Source organism: Beta vulgaris, chromosome 9 (genome assembly GCF_026745355.1).
Source record: "Beta vulgaris subsp. vulgaris cultivar EL10 chromosome 9, EL10.2, whole genome shotgun sequence".
In the NCBI taxonomy this organism is placed as follows: Eukaryota; Viridiplantae; Streptophyta; class Magnoliopsida; order Caryophyllales; family Amaranthaceae; genus Beta; species Beta vulgaris.
This window is the reverse complement of record NC_079210.1, coordinates 12,138,491-12,158,777: the sequence shown is the minus strand read 5'-3', so window position 1 is coordinate 12,158,777 and position 20,287 is coordinate 12,138,491. Positions and strand designations below refer to the sequence as shown.

The 20,287-nt window shown below is 37.8% G+C and overlaps 3 protein-coding genes across 3 annotated transcripts; all 3 read right to left on the bottom strand.

The window, feature by feature from the left end:
• Positions 1-6,007: 6,007 nt before the first annotated feature.
• On the bottom strand, positions 6,008-7,610 carry LOC125491573 (G-type lectin S-receptor-like serine/threonine-protein kinase At1g11330). Its single transcript, XM_057392160.1, has 4 exons — positions 7,406-7,610; positions 7,014-7,251; positions 6,774-6,921; positions 6,008-6,398 (listed from the first exon to the last, which is right to left on the bottom strand). Exons 1-4 carry the CDS (start codon positions 7,608-7,610, stop codon positions 6,099-6,101), a joined length of 891 nt encoding a protein of 296 aa, XP_057248143.1. The 3' UTR covers positions 6,008-6,098.
• A 2,178-nt stretch (positions 7,611-9,788) lies between these two features.
• LOC125493774 (G-type lectin S-receptor-like serine/threonine-protein kinase At1g11300) lies at positions 9,789-10,280 on the bottom strand. The gene has a single exon (XM_048637292.1). The coding sequence runs from the start codon at positions 10,278-10,280 to the stop codon at positions 9,789-9,791; it is 492 nt and encodes a 163-aa protein (XP_048493249.1).
• On the bottom strand, positions 10,272-11,086 carry LOC125493279 (G-type lectin S-receptor-like serine/threonine-protein kinase B120). The gene has a single exon (XM_048636471.2). It carries the CDS (start codon positions 11,084-11,086, stop codon positions 10,295-10,297), a length of 792 nt encoding a protein of 263 aa, XP_048492428.1. The 3' UTR covers positions 10,272-10,294.
• Between the last annotated feature and the right edge of the window lie 9,201 nt (positions 11,087-20,287).

Below are 20,287 nucleotides of genomic sequence, written 5' to 3'. Positions count from 1 at the left end.
GGTGATTAGATATTACTTAAAATTTTATCCTCTTGCTTATTAAGAATATTTGATATTCTAATTGATTGGCAAGTATAATATGTGATATTATTATGTGACTTTTATATTATGATATATTTGCTATGTATGACTAGTATGGCCTAAATTAAGATAGAAAATACGATCTGCATATCGTGATGTATTCTTGTAATTTTCAATATGATCTGCGTATCGTTAAGTATTTTTGTAATATATTTAATTTAGTTATTATTTAAATTTTTTTTGGTACTTATGTAATCCAAAGAAGAGCCCATCAAGAGAAGGCCCATGGAAAAGGTGGATGGAGATCCATGAAGAGTCGAAGAAGGAGTCATTGATGCTTAGTTCTTCGGATTAGGGGCCATACTAGATCATTTTAATTTCGCATTTTATTATTCTTTAAAATGCTTATAAGTTTATTGTATGTTGTTTATTGATGCGCTAGAGTTCACTATTTCATAACAACATAATAAACTTAGGCCCCGTAAATATTAAGGTTTGCTTTTCCAAACATAAAGTACTTATAAAACACTTAATTAATAGTAATAGGCCATGCCTCCACAGGGTGTTATCATTAATTTTGGGATATAAGGTAAAATTGCGAATTTGACAACTTAGTTTGGTTGTCCTTAACAAAATTATTAAAAGCGTTTTGAATTTGAAGCAAGAGATAGTTAAGCGTGCGATGTTTAATTTATCCATCTAAACAAGAGTTATAAAGTGTTATAATTAGTAAAAAAGTTTTCTTACCTTGATAATGTAACGTTAAGATAAGGTTTTCGTCTGCTTAGTGTTGCATGTTAATAGGATCTTGTAAATCACTTATTCATAGGGGACTTTAATTTTGCATAGGTGGTCAACCTAAAAACTTTTACATGTTTTAGGTTGCTTTATAAACATAAAATTGAATTTTGCTTTATTTTTCTGTCTGTAGATATGATGTCTAATAACAACAATAACAACTCCAGTTTCAATATTCGTCCTTTTCTGGAAAAGGACAGACTGAATGGCGAAAATTTCCTTAATTGGGAAAGGACCTTAAGACTCGTTCTGAGGTTTGAGGGTCGAGAGGACGTTTTAGATACCCCGCTTCCTATAATAACTGATGAATCAACTGACGCAGAGAAACGTCGTGCAAAACAGGCTAGTGATTAGTCTATACCAATCACTTGTTTGATGGTAGCAGCCATGGAGCCAAACCTCCAAAAGAGGTTCGAAACCAAGGATGCCTACACGATCATGCAAGAGCTGCGGGCCAAGTTTAAAACTCAGGCCCGAGTTGAGCGGTATGAGACTAATAGGGAGATACTTGAAAGTCACTTGAAGCCGGGTCAAGTTGTTGGCCCCCATGTGTTCGAAATGATAGGTCTTCTCGAAAACATGGAAGGACTCGGGTTCCCTTATAGGCTCGAGTTGGCTACTGACATTATTCTCCACGCACTGCCTGATAGTTTCAATCAGTTCAGAATGACCTACAATATGAATGAGTCTGAAAAGAATTTGCAAGAGCTGCGTGGATTGTTGGTGAATGCTGAAAGGAACGTCCCTAAGGTTGAACCAACGAAAGAGGTTTTGTTGGTTCAAAAGTGAAAGGGTTTCAAAAAGAAATGGGCAGGAAAGAAGGACAAAGGCAAGCAAGTTGCCACTGTCACTGAAAAACCTAAGCCAACCGCCAAGCCAAAGGTCGTTGTGGAAAGCAAGTGCTTCCACTGTCACAAGATAGGACACTGGAAGAGGAATTGCCTGATATACTTGGAGGAAATAAAGAAGTCTAGGGCTTCGACTTCAGGTATATATGTTATAGAAATCAATTTGACTTCTACTTCTTTATGGGTATTTGATACCGGTTGTGGTTCTCACATAGTTAATGATGTGCAGGGACTAAAAAGAAGTAGGAAGCTGGCAAAAGGCGAGGTAGAGCTACGCGTTGGAAATGGAGCACGAGTTGCTGCACTTGCCGTCGGAAGCTATAGTCTACACTTGCCATCTGGGCTTATTTTAGAATTAAATAATTGTTATTTCATTCCTGCAATAACTAAGAACATAATTTCGGTTTCAGTTTTGGATTCTGAAGGTTTTTGCTTTGAAATAAAGAACAAGTGTTGTTCCATTTCTTACAATAATATGTTCTATGCCAGAGCTAAATCGATAAATGGGATAGATTCAAAGAGTTCCAAAGTGAAGTACAGAATTAACTCGGTAATACAATAAAAGCACTGCGATCCGATCGTGGTGGTGAGTATTTGAGCCAAGAGTTTGATGATCATCTAAAGGATTGTGGAATTCTTTCACAATTAACTCCACCAGGAACACCGCAGTTAAATGGTGTATCTGAAAGGAGGAATCGAACATTGCTAGATATGGTTCGATCAATGATGAGTCTTGCTGATCTTCCGATTTCTTTTTGGGGATACGCTCTCGAAACTGCTGCACGCACACTAAATAGGAGCCCGTCAAAGGCTGTGGAAAAGACTCCATATGAGTTATGGAATGGAAAACCTCCAAACCTGTCTTTTCTTAAAATCTGGGGATGCGAGGTCTATGTAAAGCGGTTACTATCACACAAACTCGCACCCAAGTCAGATAAATGTCTCTTTGTGGGATACCAAAAGAGACAAGGGTTATTACTTCTATAACCGTCAAGAGAACAAAGTGTGTGTTGCCCGTGATGGTGTCTTTCTTGAAAAGAAATTTGTTTCTAGAAAGACAAGTGGGAGTAAAATAACACTCGAAGAAATTCGAGATGAGCAACAAATGGACGTGGCTTACGCCATGTCAGAGACAGCCCGACAAGACGAAAGTCATGTTCAGGAGATGACGTATTCAACGAGTGAACCTCCTACTGTCCCATTCGAAGTTGATTCAAGCGAAAATCTTCAAACTGTTGAAGAGAACGTTTCTCTTCATGCTCAGGCCCCGCGTAGGTCTAGTAGACCAAGGATTCCAAACAAAAGGTTGGTTGATTTCCTAATGACTGAAAATTCTGAAATTATGATTTTGGAAAATTCAGAACCTACTACCTACAAACAAGCTTTGACGAGCCCAGACTCTGAGAAATGGCTTGAGGCCATGAAATCCGAGTTAGACTCCATGTTTGAGAATAAAGTTTGGACACTGGTTGACTTGCCTGATGGGTTAACCCTATTGGATGCAAGTGGGTGTTCAAATTGAAAACAGACAAAGATGGAAATGTCTATGTTTATAAAGCAAGACTAGTTGCAAAAGGATTCAGATAAGTTCATGGTATAGACTATGATGAGACCTTTTCACCAGTAGCAATGCTTAAATCAATTCGGATATTGTTAGTGATTGCTGCATTTTACGATTACGAAATTTGGCAGATGGATGTCAAAACCGCATTCTTGAATGGGTTCTTGAATGAGGATGTGTACATGACACAACCTGAAGGTTTTGAAGATCCAGAAAATCCTAAAAGGGTTTGCAAGCTTTAGAGATCCATTTATGGATTGAAGCAGGCATCTCGGAGCTGGAATCTTCGGTTTGATGAGGCAATCAAACAATTTGGTTTCATCAAAAGCGAAGAAGAATATGGTGTTTACAAGAAGTTTAGTGGGAGCAGCTTAGTCTTCTTGGTTCTGTATGTAGATGACATACTAATCATGGGAAACGACATACCAATGCTTGAGTCAGTCAAGGAATGGTTAAAAAGTTGTTTCTCTATGAAGGACCTTGGAGAAGCTGAGTACATACTGGGAATCAAAATCCATAGAGATAGGTCTCGAAGGATGATTGGGCTAAGTCAAGAAACTTATATTGATAAGTTCTTACAAGGTTCAACATGGAAAACTCGAAGAGAGGTTTCGTTCCCATGTCACATGACATATCGCTTAGCAAGAGTCAGTGCCCGACTGAGCCTGATGAGTTAAAGCGAATGAGTAGCATTCCTTATGCTTCGGCTATAGGGTCTATCATGTATGCCATGATAAGTACTCGACCTGATGTTGCATATGCCTTGAGCATGTGTAGCAGGTTCCCAGAAAATCCAGGAGAAGCACACTGGACTGCAGCTAAGAGCATCCTTAAGTACTTGAGGAGGACTATAGGCATGTTCTTAGTATATGGGGGACAAAGTGAATTGGTTGTTGAAGGTTACACGGATGCAAGCTTCCAAACCGACAGAGATGACTACCACTCTCAGTCAGGGTATGTCTTTCGTCTAAATGGAGGAGCAGTGAGCTGGAAGAGCTCAAAGCAAAGCACTGTAGCAGACTCTACGACAGAATTAGAATATTTAGCAGCAGTTGAAGCAGCTAAGGAAGCAGTTTGGATAAAGAAGTTATTGACAGAGTTGGATATCGTACCTAGTGTTCTGGAAGGAATTGAGTTGTTTTGTGACAACAATGGTGCTATTGCGCAAGCAAAAGAACCAAGGTCACATAACAAGTCCAACCATGCGATGAGGAAATTTCACCTCATTCGAGAGATAGTTGACAAGAAGGATGTCAGAATCTGCAAAGTTCATACGGATGAGAACGTGGGTGATCCGCTAACTAAACCAGTACCTCAACCCAAGCATGAGTGTCACGCTAGGGCTATAGGCTTGAAGCAAATGTTAGAGTGGCTTTAGATTGTACTAGGTTAAGATAAACTTATTACAATGTAAAGACATGGTTTTGCTATTTATGTTTATGATAATAAATTTTGTCTTATTTAATTATTGGTTTGGTATTAAATAAAATGTCCAAAATATATCTTGAATTCTATGGTTTTGTCAAATATGTGATTTGATGAATGAAACACCATAAGTGATCAGATTCATAGATATTAAAGTTCCTAATATATGTTATTAAACTGGACATAAATGACTTATTAAAGGGATTAGTATATAAGATTGATTGATAGCGCCGTTTCATGGGCTATGGAAACATAGATTTGTTTAATCAATCATATGGATATGTATAGTTGATGCATAGTCGAACTAGACCTACTTAGAAGTTTTGTATTAGTCGATTCCTGAGACATGAGTGGAACATTACTTAGCCCAATGATTGGTATAACTTTGATATTGTCAAACGTCATGCCATAAAAGGGGACTATAAAGGCAGCATTCAGGTTGTGCTAAAAGTTGAGTGGGAGTATTGGTTACTACAAGATTGAAAAGGTCCTCTTATACGAGATAGGATATGTGTCTTGGCCCCTTGAAGAGCGAAAATTGAAAATGCATGGCCGTGCTCAAATGGATCATTCGATGATCATTTGTTTGACAATTTGAACTCGAATTTCAAGGAATAATTTGAAAGCTAGTATAGATGATATAGAAATATGATCATACTATCAAATTAAGACATTAAGAGACTTGAGGAATTAAAACATTGCACACTCGTCTCGGACAAGTGGGAGATTGAAGGATTTATGTCCTCAACTTAAATGCAATTACTAATATATATTGGATCGTATTATGGAGATAATAATTCGTTTTATTGGGTCGTCTATACGTCTTGCTAGAGAACGATATAGAACTTCGGGTTAGTAAATAATAAACCCGAAGCCCAATATAATGGATCCTACAAGGTCACACATTAAACTTGGATCAACAAAAGAAACCTAGAGCCCAAGAGGGCCCTAGAGTGGCCGACCAAGAGCAAGGAAAAGGGGAGAGATTTCTGACCTAAAATATATTTATATATTAGGTTAGGCAGAAAAGAAAATACATCAGATATCTCTTATTATTTTATCTCTCCTATTCTCTCTCTAAAAGTCACGTACAACTCCATAAACATTGAAGACGTTTTCTTCCTTTCCAACTAGCATTGGTAGAGTGTTGATCCGGGTTGGTGGACTAAGTAGAGGAATCACATCTGAGGTTCTTTATCTGGATTACTCAAGCTTTGTGGAATTCACGCTACAAAGGTTATTTCTGAACTTATATGTGATCCTTAATTGTATATGCATATGAATTAGATTCATGAAATTCCGCTTATAGTACTTATAGATTCCTACAATTATAACCACTAGGCCAAGACATCTTTAGTATTGTATCTTAATACAAATATTTTCTACATGGCACTATAAACTATAACCACACAAAAAAAAATTGATGCTTTTAAAAACGCACACAACTATCGCCCACTTAATACTGTTAGGGAGACATGGTTTATAGAACCATGTTCTAGGCCACTAGTAGAAGAGATCTTCCCTAGAGTGAAGCCTGGTTGCTTTGGTTGTGGGAGATCCTCCGATCCATGACTGACATCAAGCATTGAAATCAATCCTGAAATGGTTGGCCTATCTTCAGGAAGTTCTTGCACGCATAATAGCCCTAACTGGATGCACTTCAAAATCTCATTTTGAAAGCATGAGTCGATAAATGTTGGATCAATGAATGAAAATATATCATTCTCATTCCACAATTTCCATGCCTGGAACCGGCCACCAAAACAAATGTGTAAGTTACTCAAATAAGTAACCTACTCTTTGATATACTTCCTCCGTTTCTAAATAAGTGCAACATTTCTTGTTTTCACGTTTGCCAATGCATTATTTTAACCATTAATATCTTCAATTATCAATAAGTAAAAATTATAAAAAGTTGATATTAAAAAAACTCACATTCAGACGAATCTAGCAAGATCCCACATGACTATGTTTTTCTTAAAATGTAAATCACCAAAGCTAATTAAAGTTTAAACTGTGAATAGTAAACACTATGCAAATGTTGCACTTATTTAGAAACGGATGAAGTATATGATAATAAATAAAAACGCACGAAAATTAGGAGAGACTAAAGTACTTACAAATGTTAAGAGACTCAAAGACCCATGGTCCAGAAAGCTACTATTTTTTCTTCCACTGACCATCTCCAATAGTAGGACTCCAAGACTAAATACATCAGACTTTTCAGAAAAGCGGCCTTCCATAGCATACTCAGGAGACATGTAGCCACTAGGAGAAAGATAAATTCCACAAAATAAATCAATGTTGGCACAAAATCAGCATATTACGTAGGCTTAGTTTAATAATGCTTAATAGCTTACTAGGTGCCAACTACTCTGATGGTGTTGCCTTGGTTTTGCTTGGTCTCAAATATCCTTGCCATTCCAAAGTCTGATATTTTTGGATTGAGCTCTTTATCCAGCAAAGTGTTACTTGCTTTGAGATCTCTGTGAATGATCTTCAATCTTGAATCTCTGTGAAGATAAAGGACACCACGACAAATCCCATCGATAATATCGAAACGCTTCTTCCAGTCTAATTGTTTTTTATGGTTTTGATCTGAAAAAAATTATGCTTAGGAACAATGGCACATTCATTTATTTGATCAAAGTCAATTTTTTTTTTTTTTTGGTTTATTCCCAACTAAAAATCATTAAATATTATGCAATAAGATACCCCAAGGAAACTCCATACAATTGATTTTGGAACGTACCAAAGAGAAGTGCATCTAAACTCCGATTAGGCATGTATTCATAAACGAGTAACTTTTCATCTCCTTGTACACAATAACCCAACAACTTGACAAGATTGTTGTGTTGAAGTTTTGAAATCACAAGCACTTCGTTCATAAATTCTTGTAGACCTTGTCCCGATGCTCTAGAAAGTCTTTTCACTGCTATCTCTTGCCCATTTTCCATCATTCCCTGAGAAGTAACCTCATTTATCAATATTTTCTTCTTTTTCTTTTTTGCTTTTTTAGTTTTAAGTGACAAATAAACTTGGTGATTTAATTTGGGTTTCTTTTTATAGGTCCTTTTTTTGATAACTATTGGCCAGCTATTAGATGAGATCAAACTATTTTGTTTGCCAGCCATTAGATGAGATCAATCAAGTGGTATTTAGACAGCAATTTCCAAATAAGGAGGTGGAACCGTGTAAAAAAAAAGGGGGGGGGGGGGAGTTTCAAGGTGGAGGCAGGTGTGGTTCAATGTCATAGTATAAGATGGTTGAATGACTATAATCTATAACTGCGTGTTTAGTTGTTTTAAGTAAAGGAAGGGAAGCGAAAGAAATGGAAGAGGAAAGAAGAGAAGAGAAAAGAAAAGAATAATTAAAATTTTCCATATTTGGTTAAGTTTTCTCTTTCCTCCCAAATTCCTCTAATGTAGGGAGGGAAGGAAAAAAAAACTTTGTAAAGAGGCTTTCCTTCACTTCCTTCCATTTCCTATCACTTATAATGCTATTTTTGAATTAAACATTGGAAACTAAAATTGTTTCCTTCTGATTGCTTTCTTTTTCTTCCAAATCCCTTCTACCAAAAGTTGTGAGAGATACGGAAAGATAGCGCAATGAGAAATAATTGTAAGTTAATTTGTATTTTAATTCAAAAACTTTATAATAAAAGAATAACTTCGCAGGAATCTCTCTAATCTAATTTAGAGCTCTTTCGGACTGGAAGATCTAAGTTTTTCATCTGAGTTGGTAGAAGTTGATGAAGTTGCATGTGAGGTCCTTCATGGAAATGAAATCCTTAGCACCAGCCTATAATTCTTAAATAGCTCCTATAATTGTTTTTGTGTGCTTTCCCTCAAGAATATCCTTATCTAAGTAGAAAAAAAGGGTGTGAATTTTTCTCAATATACGCAAGATGTTGCTAGATTCATCTCAATGAATATATACAAAATATATATATCCTATAATTCCCATTGATGCATACTTGAATATATCAAGATCATATATATAACTGAAGATTGACATTAAGTAAATCAGAAGAACAAAAGGAAACGTTATAATGGTGAATATTTTGCTTCATCAATCATGTTTCATCATTAATACATGATGAGTTACCTTGTACACTGGACCAAAACCTCCTTCTCCAAGCTTGTTGATTATTGAGAAGTTACTGGTTGCCATGTCCAACTCGCTAAATTTAAACAATGTTAAATCTTTTAACTCAGCCTCATCCAGTCCGGAACCAATAGAATGTGTTTCATTTAAGGATTTGTTATCTACAACATCAAGAACAATGAATATGTCAAGTTAAAATTTAGCAAACTAGGTTTATGGCAGATAAGAGCAAAAAATCACCATATCGTCGAGGCATCCACCTCCAAACACAATATGCGAAGACCAGAATTGCGCATGTCGCCACAATTCCTATGACCACAAGCTCTCTGCTAAAAGATACAGGCATATGTTTCGGAGAAACTGCAACCAATAAAATCAGTTGCCACTCACAATCTCAAGTAGCGGAAAAAACACACTCAATATGCATTTGTAGCACCAGGTAAAAGCAATGCATGCATGCATTTCATTTAAACAAAATTTTCCCAAGGACATGAAATGTACATATTATAGGACCTGAAATAAAGGTCATAGACAACACAAGCTAATCCGTGTGAAACTTTCGTTTGTAAAAGGTTGGGAACACAATTTATAACTGAGATTAGTTAAACTAGTCTATGTACAACCTGAGCACACATTTCATATCACTATATCAGCGTTCACTAATTTGAAAAAAAATCAGGTGAACATGTGCAAGCTTAAGGCACCTTTCGTTCAATTTTTTCAGGCTCCACAAAACGAAATCAATTATTGACTCTCTTTCTTCTTGATTGGTTCAATTTTCATCAATCCATTACCATTATATGCTAAATAAAGTCCCTAATTTGTTACGTTTCCCTCCCCGCAAGTAAAAATAATCCATTAGTTTGTGGTAATGGTTATTGGTTAACAGGTAACTTCCATATCTTGAACCAAACGATCCCTTAGTGTTGTTAGAGACGATCATAAGATATAGGATCAGAAGGAATGCATGAATGGAATGAATTGCATGCATATGTATGTATGGCATATCACACCGAAAAGGAGAACAATCAATTAAACTCGTGATCTGTTAACTCTGAATGATCCAAACGAATGAAAACCTCAACGCCATCGCCAGATAATTGCTGCAAGTCAAGGAGGCTTCCATTCCATATCATGCAGCCAATTCCTTTTGGATATGCATAAGCTACACAGGAACAATTTCTCAAGCACTTCCTTCTACATTGGTCCTGGTCATCCGACAAGAAATGTGCATAGTCTGGCACTTTAACTTGGAATAACCTCAAAAATCCATCTTCTATGCCTTGGGTAATGTTGCAGTTCAATGGCTTTTTTCGTGCACAACCACTACTCCAATTGCCTTTAGCCCATTCATCTACGCTGGTTGGCACAAAACCCTTCAAGCAACTACAGATTGGTGAATCCTTTAGGTTACAAATTCCAAATGGACCACACTTGCTATAAACGTCGCACTCAGATTCAATGGACTGCCACCCGATTTTCCACTTCCGACTACCATCATCCCAGCTTCTAAAAACCATATTTCCATCATAATTTAGAAGATAGTGTACCAGCAATGATTTGTTTTGCACAGAGTATACCATGTCCAGAGTGCCTGCTTGGACATTTTCTTCAAAACGAAAACCATAGACAAGAAAGGCACTCCAAGGAATACACTGCCATTCCATGGGCCAGATCGCCAATAAGGTTTATCACCATCCCAAGTTACAAATTCTGGTAGTTTCAAAGGATTAATTCCAATCCTAAAGCGTCCAGTTGATGGATCATAAGGGGTCGTCCAAGACTGCAGTATTGATGAGTTATCGGGATTATGCATACCTTTTGGGATGGCAATTGATATCCTAGTCTGTGGCAACAACGAATTTGTGAGATGCTCAAAACTCTGCCACATAGTCAAACCACTTTCACTTGAAAGCAAGACAAGGTTCCCGGTATCTTGGAGATAAGCCACTGAACCATTTGTCTGATGAGATACATTTGAAGACCAAAAGGTCACATTTTGTCGATCAGAGAGTTGAAGATTTCCATCTTCAGATATATGCAGCATCCCGGTCGAGCTACTAATAGGGTTGTTTCTGTTAGCAACCCATACAACTTCCATTGTATTAGAATCCTCGATATTATACCAGATTCCAATATAGCGATTCGTAGAGTTGGCGGGGCTGAAAAACCCCATCTTGAAATGGGCGTTACTTGATACTAGAGTTTGTGGATCTCTAAGGAATTTAGTGGTGGTAATATTGGTAATAGCTGAGGCAAATTTTACATAGAAGCAAATGAATAGTAGACTGAACAATCGAGAATTTGCAATATCCAATGTCGTCATTGTTCTTGCTCATAGCCAATTTGCGAAATCTAAACTGCATGAGCTAGGACATATGTCTATGTACTCTTCAGTATGATGCTTGTTTCATCATATAATTTATATCTATAAGCATAAAAATAAACTTTGCTATTATAATGAAACAAGTTGCAACTTGGACTGGTAAATCGGACAATTATACAAGTATGGCTGTTCTCCATCTCTTTCTTTGATATTAATAATCTTTTTAATACTATTACGGAAGGAAAACCCCCCCATGTCCTTTATCTTCCCTCTGAATAAGTTCCGTTTCGAGTACTTTTATACAAATTGGCATACTACATGTTTCTCAATTAGAGGGTTCTACTTGGTCCAAGTATGAATTTTTCAAATTTATAGTTATGCCCCATTTTGATTTACTGAATCAACTAAGCAACTCATATATAATTTACAGGCATCTACCTGGCAAACTTTTCATTAGCATATAGTGATACTGATACAAGAAGTACTCCTATTAGTTTAAGTATTTGTGCCGTATTGATCCTCCGGACAGCATGCATTTTTTTGTTTGGTCTTTTTGGTTTTTTTGCAGCACATGACAAGAAGTAACGATCATGTAGGGATTGGAAGGAGTCACAACGACACCCACAATGTCACACAATCAAGACAACTAACCAATTATGCAATTCAACCACTCCGAATTGTCACACAACCAAGTTAACAATGAAAACCAGCAACTAAATGCAGTACATAACCAGCAATAACAAGAAGAAACAATATCAAACAACACACACAATTTATACGTGGAAAACCCCTTCGATGTGAAGGATAAAAACCATGGGACCGTTTAAGGAGTCCACCCTAAACTTCTCTTATTGATAAATTGAGAGAAAAAGAACCCAACTCAGTCTACAAAGGTTCATACACCCACCAACAATCACCAAGAACAATAAGAGATCAAAGTATAACAATAAAGTGAAAGAATATCACCAAAACAGCAGTTTTGTCCAGAGACAATTCCCGATGACTAGGAGCTTGAATTGACGATCCGAACGGTCAGAAGGTAGCCCCGTGAGTTCTTAGCAAGTTGACAAAATTTCAGCAAAATCCAACGGTGGGATCTCCACCGGCGACCAAAACACTGGAAGTGAGCTGAAGAAACACGAGCAGAACTCACTCTTGGAACTCTCTAGTTTCCTCACTCTTTTGTGTGTGTCTCTCTATCTCCTGCTCATCTTTTTTTCCTTTCACCATATAATCCTCCTAAAGCTTACTAAATAAGCCACATAATAAGCCCCAAAGTTGGACTTAAAAAATAAACAAGCAACATGGTATAATATTGGGCCAAATAAAAGGTCCCAAATAAAAACACATATTACTAACTTGGGTTGGACCCATAACAATCTCCCCCTCCAACCCAACACGGGGAAGACGAACACACTTCAATCATCACTTGAAGCTCATTCCCGCAAGCTTACTACAAACTTCAAGCTTGCTTCCTGGAACCACCTTTGTCAACATGTCTGCACCATTCTTATTGGTGTGGACTTTCTTCAGCTTCATTTTCTTTTCTTCAATTATATTTCGCAACCAATGATATCGAACATCAATATGCTTGGTGCGAGCGTGATATATAGAGTTCTTACTTAAATCCATAGCACTTTGACTATCACAAAGCACTACATACTCTCCTTGCTTCAAACCCAACTCTTGAAGGAACCTTTTTAACCAAAGCATCTCCTTGCTGGCTTCCACAGCTGCTATATACTCTGCCTCAGTAGTTGATAAAGCCACACACTTTTGCAACTTGGATTGCCAAGAAATGGCTCCCCCTGAAAATGTGAACACATAACCTGAGGTAGACTTTCTGTTATCAAGATCACCAGCCATGTCTGCATCTGTATAACCCTCAAGAATAGGTTTGCCACCTCCATAACACAAACAAAGTTTAGAGGTGTCACGCAAATATCTGAAGATCCACTTCACTGCATCCCAGTGAGCCTTACCCGGATTGGATAAGTATTTACTCACCAAACCAACAGAATGTGCAATATCTGGCCTAGTACACACCATAGCATACATCAAAGAACCAACAGCAGAAGAGTAAGGAATAGAAGACATACTTGCTTTCTCCTTCTCTGTTGTAGGACAAGCTCTCTTACTTAGCTTAAAGTGAGCTGCTAATGGTGTACTAACAGGCTTGGCATGCTTCATATTGAACCTTTCAAGCACACGTTCAATATATTTTTCTTGTGATAACCACAACTTTCCAGCTTTCCTATCACGAGCAATCTCCATGCCTAAGATTTGCTTCGCAGGGCCCAAATCTTTCATGTCAAATGACCTGGACAAGTCTTTCTTTAAGTTGCTAATCATCCCTGCATCTTGTCCAACTATCAGCATAGCATCCACATACAAAAGAAGGATAATGAAGTTATCACCGGGGAATTTTCTGAAATACACACAAGGGTCTGCAGAAGTTCGTTTATAACCATGACTAGTCATAAACGGATCAAATTTCTTATACCACTGCCTTGGTGCCTGTTTAAGCCCATAAAGGCTCTTCTTCAACTTGCAAACAAGTTTCTCTTCCCCCTTTTCTTCAAAGCCTTCAGGTTGCTCCATGTAGATTTCTTCATGCAAGTCACCATGTAAGAAAGCAGTTTTCACATCAAGCTGCTCCAACTCAAGATCAAGACTTGCAGCTAACCCCAAAACAGTTCTGATATAAGTCATCTTGACAACCGGAGAGAAGATCTCATCAAAATCAATGCCCTTTTTCTGGTTGCATCCTTTTACCACCAATCTGGCTTTGCGCTTCACTATCTTATCACCATCTTTCTTGTTCTTGAAAACCCATCTGTTTCTCAAGACTTTCTTGCCCTTGGGAGGCTTCACTAGCTCATAAGTGTCATTCTTTTTCAAGGAAACTATCTCCTCCTTCATAGCATCAAGCCACTGGTTTTTCTCATCATGAGACAAGACCTCTTGATAGTTCTCTGGCTCTCCATCTTCACTAACTAGAATGAACTCTGAGCTTGGATACTTTGTTGAAGGTTTACGTTCTCTAGTGGACCTTCTAACATGTGTATCCTCCACTTGAGGGGTAGGTTGCTCCCCTTGCTCATGAACCACTTCCTCATTTGCATCTTCGTCTTGGATTTCTTCATCATCAACATGATCTGGTACATCATTATCAGGTTGTACCTCACTAACATCATCATGTACATCATCTAGTACATCCTCAACATTCTCATTCTCATTTGTTGGCTGAATCACAGGAGGAGTAGAAGTAGAATCATTAGTAGTATCAAAAGACACATCTAAAGTAGAAGTGTACCTTGTACTCAGAAGATCTGCACCCTTCTCGTGCTCAAAGAATACTACATCCCTACTTCTCACTACCTTCTTCTTTTCTGGATCATAGAGTCTGAAACCATATTCTTCATCCCCATACCCAACAAATACACATGGATTGGATTTCGAATCAAGCTTTGACCTATGTTCCTTAGGCACATGCATGTATGCCTTGCTGCCAAAGACTCTCAAATGTGAATAAGTGGGATCACGTCCCTTCCATGCTCTCTCTGGAATGTCAAGACCAAGAGGAATCGATGGAGATCGGTTAATCAAATACACAGCACATTGCACTGCTTCAGCCCAAAATGTCTTAGGAAGATCAGACATTCTAAGCATGCACCTCACCTTCTCTACAATGGTTCTGTTCATTCTCTCAGCAACTCCATTGTGTTGTGGTGTGCCGGGCTCTGTCTTCTCATGTCTAATGCCATGTTGTGAGCAATAATACTTGAACTCTTTCGAGGTATACTCACCACCGTTGTCAGATCGAAGACACTTTAACTTTCTTTCGGTCTCCCTTTCTACCATGACATGAAACTTTCTGAAAATTTCGAACACTTGGCTTTTTGTCTTCAACATATACACCCAAGTTCTTCGAGTAGCATCATAAATGAAAGTGACAAAATATCTATTGCCACCAAGAGACTCCACCTCAATAGGACCACAAACATCGGAGTGAACTAACTCCAATTTTTCTTGCCTTCTGGTGGACTTTCTAGAAAAGGAAGCTCTATGCTGCTTACCTGCCAAACAATGATCACAAGGGTCAAGAGAAACTGTTTTATCAACAGGAATAAAGGATTTACCTGCTAACAATTTGATCCCCTTGTCACTCATATGCCTTAGCCTTCGATGCCACAAATTTGGAGAATTCTTTTCTTCAACTGCATTCACCTCACCAGAACATACACTTAAGTATGTCTTATACAAAGAACAACACAACTCGCCACGAGCAACTGTCATCGAACCCTTGGATAATTTCCACTTACCATCACCAAAGGTATGTCGGAACCCTTCTTGATCAAGGACATTTGCAGATAACAGATTAAGGCGTAAATCAGGAATATGGCGCACATTCTTCAATGTAAGCATGCACCCAACACTAGTCTTCACACGAATATCACCTAGCCCAACAATGCTAGCTGAGCTCTTGTTCCCCATCTTCACACTACCAAAATCACCAGATTGATAGTTTGTGAAATACTCCCTTTTGGGAACACAATGGTATGAAGCACCTGAATCTACAAGCCACTCTGTATCTGAACTTTCTACATGATGACACTTACTAGTTGCACAAATCAAAGTGACCTCATCATCACTCTTAGAGGCGGTTGCTGCAGTATTTTTATCATCTACCTGTTTTTGTGAGTCTTGCTTCTTAGCTTGTTCTTTCTTCCAACGATAGCAAAACTTTTTGATATGGCCAGGCTTGTTGCAGTGATGACATGTCCTAGTCTCTTTATCTCTAGACTTGGACCTCCCCTTTGAGTTACCACGACCTTTGGAACCCGTACTCTTGCTTCTTCCACGATTCTCAACAACAAGAGCATGTGAATTATCAACTCCCATCTCCTTTCTTCTTATCTCTTCATTGAACATACTTTCTTTAATCACATCCAAAGATAACACACCATCCGGAGCAGAGTTACTAATAGTCACAACCAAGGTCTCCCAACTATCTGGCAAAGAACTCAACAAGAATAAAGCCTGCAACTCATCATCAAGAACAATCTTCATAGTAGTCAACTTGTTAATAATATCCTGGAAGTCACTAAGATGCTCAGAAACAGACTTTCCAACTTTCAGTTTTAAATTAACAAGTCTTTTAATCAATGAAGCTTTGTTATGAGCAGTTTTCCTTTCATAAAGACCTTCCAACTTCTTCCACAAATCATAAGGGTCGGACTCTTGTGACACATGGTTGAATATGCTAATGTCAACCCATTGCCTAATAGTCCCCAAAGTCTTTCTTTATTTTCAACTTTACCCAATCTTTTTCTTCCATTTTATCTGGTTTAGATGGTTTAGAAACACTACCATCAGAGTTGGTGACAGTTTCAATTGGGTCATACAAATCCTTGCAATATAACAAGTCCTCCATCATAGGTCTCCAAATGGAATAATTGGTTGATGTCAATTTAACCATTGAACTACCTCCACTACCACTAGTAGACTCCATAACAATGGTCAAATTTAATATTCGGCTCTGATACCAAGTTGTAGGGATTGGAAGGAGTCACAACGACACCCACAATGTCACACAATCAAGACAACTAACCAATTATGCAATTCAACCACTCCGAATTGTCACACAACCAAGTTAACAATGAAAACCAGCAACTAAATGCAGTACATAACCAGCAATAACAAGAAGAAACAATATCAAACAACACACACAATTTATACGTGGAAAACCCCTTCGATGTGAAGGATAAAAACCACGGGACCGTTTAAGGAGTCCACCCTAAACTTCTCTTATTGATAAATTGATAGAAAAAGAACCCAACTCAGTCTACAAAGGTTCATATACCCACCAACAATCACCAAGAACAATAAGAGATCAAAGTATAACAATAAAGTGAAAGAATATCACCAAAATAGCAGTTCTGTCCAGAGACAATTCCCGATGACTAGGGGCTTGAATTGACGATCCGAACGGTCAGAAGGTAGCCCCGTGAGTTCCCAGAAAGCTGACAAAATTTCAGCAAAATCCAACGGTGGGATCTCCACCGGCGACCAAAACACTGGAAGTGAGCTGAAGAAACACGAGCAGAACTCACTCTTGGAACTCTCTAGTTTCCTCACTCTTTTGTGTGTGTCTCTCTATCTCCTGCTCATCTTTTTTTCCTTTCACCATATAACCCTCCTAAAGCTTACTAAGTAAGCCACATAATAAGCCCCAAAGTTGGACTTAAAAAATAAACAAGTAACATGGTATAATATTAGGCCAAATAAAAGGTCCCAAATAAAAACACATATTACTAACTTGGGTTGGACCCATAAGATCATTGTATAGGTTGTCTTGTTTTAGGCATAGACAGGGGGCTCAGTCGTCGCTAAATATGAAGTACTACATGGCTTTCCTCAAAAAGAAGCGTTTTACTTGTGTGGACCTAGTCCACGATAAGTTATTGTGGACCAATATCCTAACACGTGCGAATTGGCTAAAATAAAATGAACCCTATAACTCATTCTTTCTCCTTATTTTATACACCCGCAACTTTCCCAAAAAAATTCAGCGATTCTCTCTCCAGAGTATGTCTTGTAAGAGACCGCCTATTTTAAAATTAAAATTAGGCAATGGTAAGCCCAATATTAAAAAGAGAATTAGCCCAATAGGACTAGGTTAATTTCTTTCGGTGACTAATTTAATACATTTAGTGACTATGTCTACTTTTATATTAAAATTAGATCGTCTCTTTCAATAATTTTTACTCTCTCCACTTCTCAGATCTGTCGCCGTCACCGCAATCTCGCACACAATCTCGCACAATTTACTCTCTCTTTAGAACAAACACTAGTATAAAAAGGTCGATTTGTGTCGGACCCTGGACATCTATTTGCGTCGGACTTGGGTCCGACGGCACATGGCTCGACGCAGATGACCTAAAAATGATCTGCATCGTATGCGAATAGGACGCAGATTAATTAGCTATATCCGTCGCACGTTGTATACAGTGCGACGCAGATGGCTCTCCTTAGCCCAACACAGAGCTTCAGAGGGTATTGTGCGTCGCACATTGCCTAGGGTGCGATGCAGATGAGTGATTTGCGTCACACCTTGGGCTACGTGCGACGCAAATTGCATTTTTTAAAAAAACTTTTTTTTGAGAGGAATAAAAATATAATTTTATGAACTAAGAATGAGGCTATTGCAAACGCAATAAAGATTTTGGTTTCTTCAAAAAAAATCTTAGATTTGTAATAATAAATTACAGAAAATAAAGAAAGAGAGATACTCCCTCCGTCCCAAATTATTTACTACATTTGCTTTATCACAAAGACCAAGGAGGGAGTGGGGACCATTGCCATAACAAGAATTAACAAAAAAGCAAATAGGTAAATTGTGGGACCTATGTACTATATATGGAAATATTTACAAAAACCAAGGAGGAAGTGATGGCAAATTTGTAAATAAAGTGTGGGACCCATGTACTATATATGAAAATAGTTGCAAATGTAGCAAATAAATTGGGACACACCTAAATGGCAAAATGTAGCAAATAAATTGGGACGGAGGGAGTAATTACATAAAAAAGAATACATAAATTACAAAAAATCAATTAGATAAAATTACAGAAAATCAAATTGTATACAAATCCACAACAATTATATTCGTTCCATTTATTGCTTCAATTACAAATTGTATACATATTTGCTTAAATTAAAATTAAATAATCAAACATCATCTCTATATTTGATCCCTCACGTCATTAGCTTCGGCAATTGATGAAGAATTCTCCTTCATTTTAGTTTCAGGTACTTCAGCACATCAAAGTATCAATGCAAGATTTGGGATTGAACTGAAAAAAAATAAAAAAAAAAACCCAGAATAAACAGATATACAAAATCTGTAAAAAAAAAAAAAACCCAAATTAAGACAAAAAAATCGAAATCAAAATCAAAACCAAAAAAGAGGGAGCGAGATGAAAGAACGAAATCAAAATCAACGAAATCTGTACAAAAAAAACCAAATAAAAGCCAAAAAATATTCACTCACCGGATCTGGGAGTGAGATGAAAGAACGAAATCAAAATCAAAACCGACGTTCTCTTGAGAGTGTTTGAGATACTTTCTAATAAACAAAAAAATGACATCTCTTTCTCGAAAAATCACATTATTAATTCAAAAAAATTTACCTAATCTCAGAGTTACCCCATCATAATATCATATTAGGGAGATTTTCTTCAACCCTAAAACATCTAGAGAAGAAGAGAGAGAAAATAACCGCCATGGAAGCAGCTGCAAGAAGATCCAGTGGAGGGCTATGGGAGGGCATGTATTGCGTTGTTATGCGCCGAAACTCCATCTATGTCACCTTCGTCATCGCCGGTGCTTTCGTTGGTGAACGAGTACATTTTTTCTTCTCTGTTCTTAGATTATTTCTTCTCAATCTGGAAATTTCTAGATCTATTGATCTAATTTTATTGATATTTGGTTTCGAGTTCGTTGTTCTTCATTTCACCAGATCTGAGAGAGGGTTTGAGAGTGAGAGGCGATGTTCGCTGGAGAAAGAGAGAGAGTTTGAGGTGAGAGAGAGAGGAGAGAGTTTGAGGGTAAGAAAGAGAGACGCGAGAGGGAGAGAGAATGAGGCTGGAGGTTTTTAGGGTTTGAGGGCGAGACTTGAGAGACGTGTTTAAGAGGCGCAAGGGGGACGGGGCTTTTGGCCTGATCTGCGTCGGATGGGCCAAGGGGTCCGACGCAGATTAGCCTTTTGCAACGCACTTTAGTAAAGTGCGACGTAGATATGGCTTAACGATGTGCATCGCATAGGCTTCAGTATTTGACGCACATGAGCTTTATGCGTCGCACATCGATAGTGTACGACGCATATACCCCCAACCTGGTGCTTATGCAAGGATGTTTTGCGTCGCACTCTTAATAACATGCGACGCAAATTATGTTTTTGCGTCATTTTTCCTTTCATGCGACGTAAATGGGGTGACGCAAATCGTCTTTTTTCTACTAGTAAAAATGCGAAATTTTACGATCAAAATCATCAAAAGTACAAAAGAGATTAGAAAATTATGGAGCACCAATCTAATGCAATTTCAACAATCTCACAACTTGATCTTAACAACAACATAATCGAGTGTGAATCGAGTCGAAATAACAATGAAGGTATGATTTGCAATTTTAAATTGA